General features: G+C 48.1%; 1 protein-coding gene across 1 annotated transcript in view; it reads right to left on the bottom strand.

Annotated features, from left to right (window-relative positions):
* Positions 1–1,426: 1,426 nt before the first annotated feature.
* Positions 1,427–11,943, bottom strand: part of LOC101394952 (complement C3-like) — a 33,182-nt gene continuing 22,665 nt past the window's right edge. The window contains exons 28-40 of the mRNA XM_087425627.1: positions 10,425–10,588; positions 8,992–9,150; positions 8,784–8,843; positions 8,596–8,686; positions 8,427–8,478; positions 6,281–6,368; positions 6,072–6,161; positions 4,321–4,426; positions 4,012–4,101; positions 3,729–3,812; positions 1,933–2,016; positions 1,704–1,839; positions 1,427–1,619 (exon numbers count right to left, since the gene is read on the bottom strand). Coding sequence (XP_087281753.1) covers positions 1,478–1,619; positions 1,704–1,839; positions 1,933–2,016; positions 3,729–3,812; positions 4,012–4,101; positions 4,321–4,426; positions 6,072–6,161; positions 6,281–6,368; positions 8,427–8,478; positions 8,596–8,686; positions 8,784–8,843; positions 8,992–9,150; positions 10,425–10,588 — 1,346 coding nt within the window. The 3' untranslated portion in view covers positions 1,427–1,477. The remainder of the gene's footprint in view (positions 1,620–1,703; positions 1,840–1,932; positions 2,017–3,728; positions 3,813–4,011; positions 4,102–4,320; positions 4,427–6,071; positions 6,162–6,280; positions 6,369–8,426; positions 8,479–8,595; positions 8,687–8,783; positions 8,844–8,991; positions 9,151–10,424; positions 10,589–11,943) is intronic.

Below are 11,943 nucleotides of genomic sequence, written 5' to 3'. Positions count from 1 at the left end.
CATGCTGTCTTTGGAACATAAGTTTCATAAGATCCTGTCCATGCTGTTCACAGCCTAGAACCATAGGTGCTCAAATAAAACAACACTGCATGTGTGAAAGAAATGAAGAAAATGAGTCCCAGGGCAGGAGAAAGGAGTAAGCAAGAAAAGAAATGAGATGATGGACATAGAGGAGGGCAGGGAGCCTGGCAGATGTCACCTGGGACACCTGTGAGAGATGAGTCTAGTTGAGTCTCCCCTAGACAGGGGTCTCTGGCAATCAGGGGCTGGAGGGAGTGGGGTTGGGCTGTGACTCTATTTCCCCCATATTCCTGGATTTGGGAGGTGGGAGTTTCCAGGACCTGGAAGTCTTAGGGGAAGGGGGCTGTGCAGGAGTGACTTCTAGGCTCAGGGTGTTTTCACAGGATGACCTGATCCAGAGCTAGGAGCCTGGATCCCACCCTCAACAGTCCTCAAGGGACTAGACATGGAGGCAGAAGATGCACATGGGGCCCCAGTACCCCTTGGCAGCCAGTGGCTCCCCTTGCCTGTGGCTGCCACCACTCCCCACACAGTTATGTTGATGCTGTGACCGCAACAGCCCCCGCACTCCCTCTTCAACTACTGACTCATGCCTTCCCCTCGCTTGCTCACTTGGGCCTCCAGCAGGAAATATCATCTTGCCTGCCTCTTACCGCCCCCTCCCGAGCACAGATGCCCCACAGGATCCTACAGAAGCATTGAGTCTCACAGGTCAATGTAGGAAGTGGTGACCAGGAGGGTGGGGCGAGCCTGGAGGAGGGTGAATGGAATGTAGATGAGATAGGAAATGGAGTGAGAGCTGTAGATAAGGGAGGAAGATGAGAACAGGTGAGGAAGAGGGTAAAGATGCAGGTGAGGATCCAGATGAGGATGCAGACAAAATACAAGTGAGGATGCAGATGGAAAGACAGGTGAGAACACAGGTAAAAATGTTGGTAAAGATACAGCTAAGTTTACAGTTAAAGATGTAGGTTGGGGGCCAGGTGAGGATGCAAAAAAATGTAAGAGGATACAGTCTAGGGTGCAGGTGAGAGAGCAGGTAAAGCTTCAGGTGAGAATACTGGTAAGAATTCAGATTAGGACGCAGTAAGGAGGCAGGTAGGCAAGTAGGTGAGAACTCAGGTGAAGGGGCAGTGAGCTGCTGGTGAGGACGCAGATGAGAATTCAGGGAAAGATGGAGCTGAGGCACAGGTGAGATGCAGAGGAAGCTGCAGGTGCACTTCAGGCTAGGTGCAGTAAGGCCGGCACATGCTCTTTGGGTGAGGAAGCCAGCAAACTTGCAGGTGAATGACAGGAGAGACTGAAGTGGGCCTCAAGCGCAGTTCAGGTAGGATGGAGCTGAGCTGCAGGTGAGTGTGATCCCCAGCTGCCTCTTTCCCTCTCTCAAAGACCCCCAGACTTTGGGAGAGGTGTGAAAAATAACTGAAGCTTTATTGGGGGGACGATGATGGGGGGCTCAGTTGGGGCAGCCAAAGACGACCAAGTTCTCGGTGAAGTTGGCCAGGTCCTGGCACTGTTTCTGGTTCTCCTCGTCTTGGCATTCGTCGGCCTCAGGCCACAGCTCCACCCAGGTGTCCTTCCCGATGATGTAGCTGATGCTGGGGGAAGGGACGGCAGGTCAGGAGGGGGCAGGGGGAGGGCAGGAGGGGGCTACCACATGCATGCACAGGGCCGGCACTCACTTGGGTTTCTCTCCCCACAGGTCAGAGGAGATGCCCCATATGAGGTAGCGTTTCTTCTCCTCCAGCTTCAGGGCTTCTCTGCACTTGATGTGGCTGATGAACCTGCGCTGCTGTCCAACCTGCACCTCATCGGAGCCTGGAGGGGACGGAGAGGGAAGCTGACCTGGTGGGAAGGAGGAAAATTGGGGGGGAAGAGGCAGAAAGACAGAAGACAGAGCACAGGACTGACCTGATTTGATGATCTGCTCAATGACCATTATGTAATCATCAAAGTCATCCGACAGCTCCTTCTTGAGAAGCTTGGTCTTGTACACTGTGGGGGGAAGGAGGACAGTGTGGGTCTGGGGCAGGGCTGACCCCTGGGGCACCCTCACCTGCAAGCATACCTGGGCATATGGTTCCCCCCAGGTAGATACATGCAGGATCACAGCCAGTCATGCTACAGTCCCCCCAGTAACACACACAGCCATATACAGTCATACAACCACCTCTTACACAGTCATACTCACAGCCGTGCACACAATTACAGCTGCCCACAGTAGTCATGTACACAAGGACAGCTACTCGTATCCACTGTCACCTGCAACCACCATGTCCTACACAGCCACAGACAGTCACATGCAATCACAGTCACTCACAGCAACCATCTGACACACAGTCACACTCACAGCCATGCACATAATTACAGCCACCAACATGTACAGCCATATACCTAAGAGCTACTCATATTCAGTCATCAACAGCCAGTGTCATACAGCCATGGCTATGCACAATTATAGTCTCAGTCACACACATAACCATGCACTCAATTATAGCCACCCACAACTACAGTCATGTACACAAAAGCTACTCCTATCTACTGTCACCCACAATCACCATCTCATATAACGATGACTGTGTACAACTACAGTCTCACACATAGCCACCCATAACTACAGTCATATGCATTACTACAGCTACTCCTACCCACAATCTCACACAACTGTGGCTATGTACACGTACAACCTCACAGTCACACACATAGCCATGAACAGAATTACAGCCACCCACAACTGCAGTCATAAACACAATGACAGCTAATCCTATCCACTGTCACCTACAATTGCTGTCTCATATGACCATGACTACGCACAAGTACAGTCTCACACACAACCATGCACACAACTACAGCCACTCACAAGTACACTCATATACACAACCACAGCTACTCATATCCACTGTCACCCACAACCACTGTCTCATACAACCATAGCAATACACATCTACAGTGTGAAAATCACACACACACCCAATCATGGCTATACATAACTCTAACCTCAAAGTCACACAACAACCACACATGCAATTACAGCCACCCACAATGACAGTCATATATGCAATGACAGCTAATCATATCCACCGTAACCCACAACCACCATCTCAACCATGGCTATGCACAACTACAGTTTCACAGTCACACACACAACCATGCACACAGGTACAGCTGCCAACAACTATAGCCATATGCATTACTACAGTGACTCCTATCAACAATCTCACACAACCATGGCTATGCACAACTGCAACTTTACAGTCACACACACCAACACAATCGCCATGAACACAATTACAGCTACCCATGACTATAGTCATATACATAACAACTACTCACATCCACTGTCACCTGCAACCACCATCTCACACAATCATGGATAACCACAACTACAACCTCACAGTCACACACACAACCAGGCACACAACCACATCCACTCATAACCACCTTCTCACACACTCGCACATACTCAGTCCTTTCATAACCATGGTTCCCCATGCGATCATGGCCCCTCACAACACATTCATACACACACACCAGTTGCAACAACCACAGCCTGAAGCACAGCCACACACAGCCATGGACACTCACAGCCAGTCAGACACAGAACCACGACCACACCTGCCATCACACAGTCTGACACACAAGCACAGCCATGGACACTGTTGCTCACACACCATCACACATGCATGTGTCCTGCACCTTTCACTCACCATAGTCCACTCCTGGCTCACAGGCCTTGTCCAGCCGGTCATCCAGGGTGACCTTCTCATCCTCCTGGTGCATGAAGCAGCTCTCTGCAGAGTGGGTGAGTGGGGAACATAGTCTAAGTCCCACTTCTTGTCCAGGGCCCACCACCCATGGGTGTGGCCAGCCCCAGGGCCATCCCTCTTAGTGTCCACTGGGTGTGGGCTTTCGGGGCCCCTTGGGTCACCCCAGTGGAGGTGGGGGATCTGGTGGGCATGGTTCACCCCTTCCTGGCTCCTGTGCACCCACCCTCAGCACAACGGCACATGTCCTTTTGGCAGAGTTTGCTCAGCATTCCGTCCTCCTTCTCTGGGTGGTAGAACCGGGTGCAACTCTCATCTGTGGGCAGAGGTGGTGGGGAGGGGTCAGAGAGCTAGGACCCCAGAGACCACAGCTGTGGGGCTCAGATTCCCAAGTCCAGTCCCTCAAACCTGGAGATGCCAGGTCCCCAACCCTGGGACCCACAGACCCCCAACTCAGATATCCCTGGGACCCCCAGGCCCCCAACTCACCAATCTCTGGGACCCCTGGACCCCGGGCCCTATGTTGGCTGCTCACCCAGGTTGTAATACGAGTACACCTTGACCACCCCAGGCTGGATAAGCCCCACATTAAAGTACTGGTGAACTCTGAAGGACAGACAGTCCTCCTGGCTGTGGGAGATCTGGGGGGAAGGAGGAGGTTGGTCAGTGGGAGCAACATGGGAGGGAGTCCAAATAGGGTAGATATGGGGGTTGGAGCAGTGGGCGACAAACTGAGGGATCAAGGAGGGAAATGGGTGGGGAGGGTGGTGGCAGGAATCTTTGCCAAAAGATTAACGAGCAGTTCAACAAATCCATTTTCTTTTTCTCCAACGCTTATGGCTAGATTACTCTGCTCAACCTCCTTTTCAGTTCGGTGTGGCCAGGCAATTGAGTTCTGGCCAATGGATTGCTATCTATGCCCATAAAATCATCCCGTGGATAACAATACTGCATTGTATATTTGAAAGTTGCTAAGAGAGTAGATCTTAAAAGTTCCCACCACACACACACACACACACACACACACACACACACACATTATAACTATGCGAGATGATGGATGTGTTAACTAACCTTATTGTCATGATCATTTCCCAAGATAGACATATATCAAATCATTATGTTGTACACCTTAAACTTACACAATGTGAAATGTCAGTTATATCTCAATAAAGCTGGAAAAAAAATAAAGAGAAAGGAAGGAAGAAAGAAAGAAAGAGAGAAAGAAAGAAAGGAAAGAAAGAAGAAAGAAACATATATGTATGTGTATGTGATAGACATGTATATTTGGAGGAAGATGCTATCAATTAGTGAATTTGGGTAAAGGGTATATGAAACTTCTTTATACTGCCCTGCAATTTCTCTGTAAGGTTGAAATTATATAAAAATTAAAAAGAACAAAAATTAAAATACAAAAAAATTAATAAAAAGTCCTATCATGCACAATTATCTTTTCTTGTGGAAATAATGGATCCAGCAGAGGACTCCAAGGTCCTAGGGATTGTAGAGCCACAAGATGTAGAAAGTACACGGATCCCTGAGTGACTTCAGGGAGCAGAAGTCCGCTTCCTTACCTCTCATACCAATTGGACTTTACTTGAGTGAGAAATACAAGTCTCTTGTGTTGAGACACCCATACTCTTAGGGTTTTTATTATAGTAGCTAGTGTTATTATGCTGACTAATACGGGCACTAGGGGTATTAGGAGTTAGCAGGGGGGATATGAGGATAGGAGAAGGGGAACAAATAAGCAGAAGAGAGGAGGAAGCCCAAATCATGTCAGAGATGAAGAGCACCAGAGAAAGCCAGATGGAAAGAAAATAAGAGAAGAGAGAAAAACTAGGGCTGGGGAGCAAGAGGAGCTTCTGTTCTCCAGTAAGCGCTTTTTCTTTCCTTTCTCTCTCCTTTTTTTTTTTTAATGAAAGTGGCTCTTTTTCAGTGGTTGGTTAAGACTGTGATGAGAATAAGTTGGATGAAGGAAGTGCTAAATGAGGTTAGAACATCAGTGGTCAGAAGGTGAGAAGCTCATAGAAGGTGTGTTAACCTGGGTCGACCACCTCCTTGACCTGGGTTGACCACATCGTTGACCTGGGTTGACCATTTTGTTGACCTGGGTTGACCACTTCGTTGACTAGGTAGACCACCTTGTTTTATATGCTCCTTCCTCTACCACCCAGCAGCACTGATCCTGTCCTCTAGCTTGGGGCTGGCCTGACCCACAGATAAAGGCCAATGGAGAAGGGAAGGCCAGCCAGGTAGGGGTCAAGATCCCAGTGGAAGCCTTACCTTGTCCAGGTAGATGATGAGGGTGTTCCTGTTGGAGAAGGCCTTGTTCAACTCATACTTAGAGATATATCTGTCCACACCAGTGCTCAGCTAGGGAAGGATGGGGCTTGTGAAAAATCCCTCCTGGATCCCCCTCCCTCCCTCCAGCCTCTTCCAGACCCCAGGCTCCTTTCCACTGATCCCAGCTCCCGAGCCCAAGACCTTCATACCAGTTTGAGGTCACAAGTGTCAGGAGCGAAGCCAGTCATCATGGATATATCCAGGATCGACATAGTGGCATCCTCGTTTCCCAGGTACCTAGACGGGGCAGGGAGAGAGGGGTTGAGTCCCAGAGTGGGCTCAGCCCCAGGGGTTAGTGCCTGGACAAGGAGGTCTGATGGGGGCTGAAGCTTCTGGTTTCCACTTAGAATCATAGAGGGATGTTAGACTTAGGAAACACTCCCCCAAGGAGAGTAAAGGAAAGGTAGCATAACGGTTAAGGTGACTAATTGCTCAGGCCCTGGAACCCAATTGTATGGGTTCAAATTCCAGCTCTGTGTAACATTTGATGAGTTACTTGACTTCTCCATGCCTCAGATCTTCTAGAAAATGAGGACAAGAATATAGTCAGGTCTCATTTTGCATAATTCCTTTGTGTGGAAATTAATTAAAGAAATCTTAATTAATTCAGGAGGCCTGTAGGGGGAACTCTCACATCCTAACACATATTGTCAATTACACCAAACAGGAAGAGACACCCTCTTGACTCTTCGACAGGAAATAAAATTACTTTACTACTGAAGGAAGATTTCTCTCCCCACCTGGTAATAGCCCATCCAATGAGAAAAGCCGCAGCTTAGCCAATGAGAAGCCATTGCTGCCCTGAACTGTTACTTTCTTGCAATGGACTTTCATCTAGAACAGCCCCTCCCTACTCCCCCTCTCTATAAACACAGCTCCCCTTCTTTGTTTGTTAGATTTGCCTATGGTTTGCCATAGCATGCATATCCCAAATTGCAATTATTTTGGCTTTTCCTGAATAAACTTATTTTGAGATAAAATAACAGGCAATTTTGCTTTTTAAGTCCATCATCTAGTTCATCATCTAGTTCAATAACACCAGTCCCCCAGCAACACGGTTCAAATTTCAGTACCACTGAAATTTGTATATTAATATTAATATATACATATAGTAATAATATATACAAATTAATATGCAGATATTAATCATGTGTAATTGCAGAAAGTACCAATCTTGTTGCTAGTTCTCAGTCCACCAATCACTACATAATAACAGATGTACATCACAATCAATGACCAATCACATTACTTCATTTCAAATCTGTAGGTGACGGGTCACTGAGCATCCATTATTCAGTTCACAAATAGACAGCAAAGTGAGTAGTTGTGTTGTTTCCTTATCTCCCAGTGATAAACCCACGTGACACTTTACAAAATTGGATAATTGAAGAGGGAATTGGCCAACAGAGATGGGAGTACAGCTCGCAGAAGAAATGAAGAGCGATAATACTTGAAGTAAAATCCGAATAGAACGTAAATGGAGTTACAGAAGAAATATCAGATGGAGGGAATGTTGACCCTGCTGCCATTCGAGAGACTAGATATGCGTCCAGAGGAACTTAGTGAAGGACATCTTATATACGTCACTATGTGAGATTATATTCTGTCACTTTGACATAAATGAGGAAAGTGATTGTGACAAAAAGACGAAGATGTCCCAGGGGAAGGGAAGCCAGTGAGAACCTTCACAGTAAAGGAACTCTCAGAGATATATCATGACACTGAAAGCTCAAAGGATAAAACGTTGGACGTTGACCCAAACTTAGAAGGGAAGCTGACAATTCACTATGGCGTAGAAAAGATGGTTGCTCCATATCATAAGTTATACAAAGAGAAGAAAAAAGGCATTGTCCAAACCTCAGTGCTTTGGCTAAGTGTCTTACAAAGGAAAAAAATAAAACTAGATTTAATCTCAATGGTCTAACGTTTGAAATTACAGTGTGCTCAACAAATTCTCGTCTTACTATGCTTCTTATTTCTCTATACCTTTATAACTGTCAGTATGAGAGTTTTTGATGCGTGATAAAAAATTGTAAAGGTCATAGAACAATGGTAATCTCCCCCATTGATTATTGATTGCTTTGCACAGTCTCAGCTTACGTGGTCATTGCTAGTCTCACAATGCCATGCAAAGTGAGGACTGCCCATGCTATCTACCTCCTGGCAGGTACTTAGGACAGTACCAGATGCACAACACAATCCCGGAAAGTATTAGTTACCATGGGTATTATTAGTAAGAGGTCTTGCTAGAGACAGAGGGATGGCCAAAATGAACCCCAGTGACCCATCTCTTACCTGGCACAGATGTCAAGGACCATGGTGCTCTTGGCATCCTGCGGCCTCTTGACTAGAAATACAGAAGACAGAAGGATGAGGGGGATCCCCGGGACCTGATTCAGGAGTGGGGCAGACATTAGAATGGGGGTGGGAGAAAGGTGACAGACAAGGTCTTTATTCCTTTTACCTGTTTTAGGGGCTGGTCGGATCTTAACCCTGAGGTCGAACTTCTTGCAGGTGACCTTGCCTTTGACCTTTGCATAGTACACTGTCACTACCTGGCAAGACAGGAGGGAAGACGACGTGTCAGTCCACTTGACTTGGGAAGGAGAAAGCCCCTCTGGGGCCAAGCAGGTGTGGGTTCCTCTTTCTTACCGACAAGGTGCCTTGTCCTTTCCCTTTAGCTGTTAACGTGAATTTCTCATTTTCCTTGGTCTGCAGGGAGTAGGGAGAGAGAAGAGAGGGTGATGGGAACCAAGTCTTCCCCTGGCTGTGATGGTCATCTGCCCTCTCTCCCACCTCCTGGTGAACCCTGGCTGGTGTGGAGGGTTACAGCAAGGAAGGTTTGGACAGGCGGCTGTACCTCTTCTGACCGCAGGAGGCTAGCGGATTCCCAGTGGATGCGGTGCTTGACCACGGCACTGCGGCTGGGCAGGTTGATGGAAACATCCAGGTTCAGGTCCTTGTGGTCAGGGACATCCCTCTGGTATTGGGCCAAAGCTTGGAACACCATGAAGGTGGCCTAGAGCCCATGAGAACAAGAGTGAGCTGGGAGGCTGAGGAAGTGGTTAGACCCCACTGGGGAATGGGGAGGCTCAGATCAGAGCTGCGGCACTGAGACTGTGGCCTAGAACTCAGCAGAGAGGGTGAGGATAAGACGGGGGCTGTTGGATACTGGAGACATGTTCTAGAACTCTCTGAGTGAGAGGATCAGACCAGGGCTTGGGGACACTGAAAATATGTCTAGAATCCACCAGAAAGCGTATGTGTAAGACTGAAGGTCTAGCAACACTAAGAATGTGGTCTAGACCCCTCAGGGGAAAGAGACTAAGACAAGGGTTTGGAGGCACTGAGAATGTGTCTAGAACTCACTCATGAAAAACGAATAAATTTGGAGCCTGGGGACTCTCAACATATGATCTAGAATCCAAAAGTGAACCGAGAATGTGACTGAGAGCCTATCACAAGGAAAGGGGTCAAACTAGAGCCTGTGGTTGCTGAAGCTTGAAGTTCCTGAAACCATGGTCTGGAACCCACCAGGGAGACACAGAAGATTTAATGCCCCAGAATAACTGAGAAACAAGTCTGAGCCCACAGTAATACAAAGCAACACTGGGAGCCTGATGGAACTGAGAACCTCATCTAGAACCCACCAGGAGGACAGAGAGGCTCGGAAAATGCCCTGAATAACCGAGAACCTAGTCTAGGTCCCACCAGTGAGACAGGATAAGATAGGAAGCCTTGTGGAAATGAGAACCTAGTCTAGAAGCTACCAAGGTGAGACAGAGACTTGGGGAATACCCTGAATAACTGAGAACCTAGTCTAGAACCCTCCAGTGAGACAGCATAATATGGGGAGCCTGGTGGAAATGAGAACTGGGTCTAGGACCCACCAAGGTGAGACAGAGGCTCAGAGAATGCCCTGAATAACTGAGAACCTAGTCTAGATTCCACCAGTGAGACAGGATAAGATGAGGAGCCTGGTGGAACTGAGAACCTGGTCTAGAACCCTCCAAGGAGAGACAGAGGCTCACACCTGAACCTGGGCTCTGAGAACATTATCTAGACACCTGGAGGGAAAGAGAGGCTCAGAACCCAGCTTGGGACATCCAGAATGTATTCCAGAATCCATAGAGGGATGCACAACTAAAAAAAACTGATTTCTCAACTCCATTCCCATCACCCTGGCTCATGGGATGGAACTGCCTCTCTAGGTCTCAGCGTCTTCTCCAGCAGGCCAGTCGGAGGCTAGAGGAGGTAGGTATGCAGGTGTCTGGAGGATGTGGGGTCACTTGCCTGGGTGGAGCCATAGGAGGCTCCGTAGTATCTCTGCTCGTTGAGCCAGCGCACGACGGGAGGCACAAAGTCAAAGTCTTTGAGCTTCAGCAGGGCCAAGAGGGCATAGGATGTGGCCTCCACATTGTAGAGCTTCTGGCCAGGCTCCTCCCAGCGGTTCTTGTCTGCAGAGAAGACCCCCATCCCCATGCTCACTGCGCTGTCCTGGAGATGCTCAGAGAAACAGTCATGCTAGACTTCTTGGTGTTCAGGTGTCCTGGCTGACATTCAAGGCCTTCAATCTGCTGGCTCCTGCTTCATTCTCTTCCCTCCTCCATTTGAATGCTGAACTTCAGCCCCACTGGTCTATGGGAGATTCCCTAAACTTTCCACGCTCATTCTTACCTTTGGGCCATTGCATATTCTGTTCTCTCTACTTGGAGCACCTTTTCTCCATTTTTGTCGTTAGTGCTATCGAGTCGATTCCGACTCCTAGTGACCCTGTGGACAGCAGAGAGGAATCCTGCCTGGTTTTCTGCACCATCCTCTCATCTTCTGGTGCTATATCAGACAATGCTCTGCTGCTATTCTTAGGGGTTTCACGGCCAATTTTTCAGAATTGGGTGGTCAGATCCTTCTTCCTAGTCTTAGTCTGGAAGCTCTGCTGAAAACTGTCCACCATGGGTGACCTTGCTGGTATTTGAAATACCGGGCATATAGCTTTCAGCATCACACCAACATGCAGCTGCCAAGTATGACAACCAACAGATGGGTGGTATCTTTTCCTGCTCAGGAACAAACCTGGGCAGTGGCGGTGAGAGTGACAAATTTTAACCAGTAGACCACCAGGACTGGCTTTTCTCCATCTACTCCTGGTTAATTATTACTCAACTTGCACAATTCAACTTCAAAGGCACCCCAAGACTGAGTGAGGCCCTTCCTTCTGTTTCTCAAAGCATCCTTTGCTTCTCCCATCCCAGCACTATGATGCTCTATAGCAATCTATTAACTCACTTCTTTCCTTAACCGGAGTGTGAGTCCATGGTGGCAGATGTGTGCTGTATTCACCATGATGCCCCAAGTGCCTAGGAAAGTACCTATGGTAGAGACTGTCACTAAGAATCATTTCCTCCTCTTCCTGGGCACACAGTTGGACTACATCTCCCAGAAGCCTTTGCAGGGATGTATGGCTGCATGACTGAGCTCTGGTCAATGGAATGTGCAGGGCAGTGATGGAGCCACATCCATGCCTGGTCCACCTCTCTTGCATAGTCCTTCTGACTCTTTCCCCTTCTGCCTGGATGAAAGGGATTCTGAGGCCCCAGGGTGGCAGAGCCATGAAAAGATAGAAGCCTGGATACCTGCATGACTGTATGGAGGAGAGCGGTCTACCAACTTGGAACACCCATACTGTGCTGTTACACAGCAAGAGACAAACTTCTGTTGCGTTAAACCTCTTCAGTATACATTCAGATATGTTACAACATGAACATAAACCTGATACAGTATCAACACTGGAACCAATGTTTAAGTGTTCAGT

Source organism: Ceratotherium simum, chromosome 39 (genome assembly GCF_057802395.1).
Source record: "Ceratotherium simum simum isolate JZ-2026a chromosome 39, ASM5780239v1, whole genome shotgun sequence".
Taxonomy (NCBI): domain Eukaryota; kingdom Metazoa; phylum Chordata; class Mammalia; order Perissodactyla; family Rhinocerotidae; genus Ceratotherium; species Ceratotherium simum.
The sequence above is the reverse complement of the archived record's forward strand: the minus strand, read 5'-3'. Positions and strand labels throughout refer to the sequence as shown.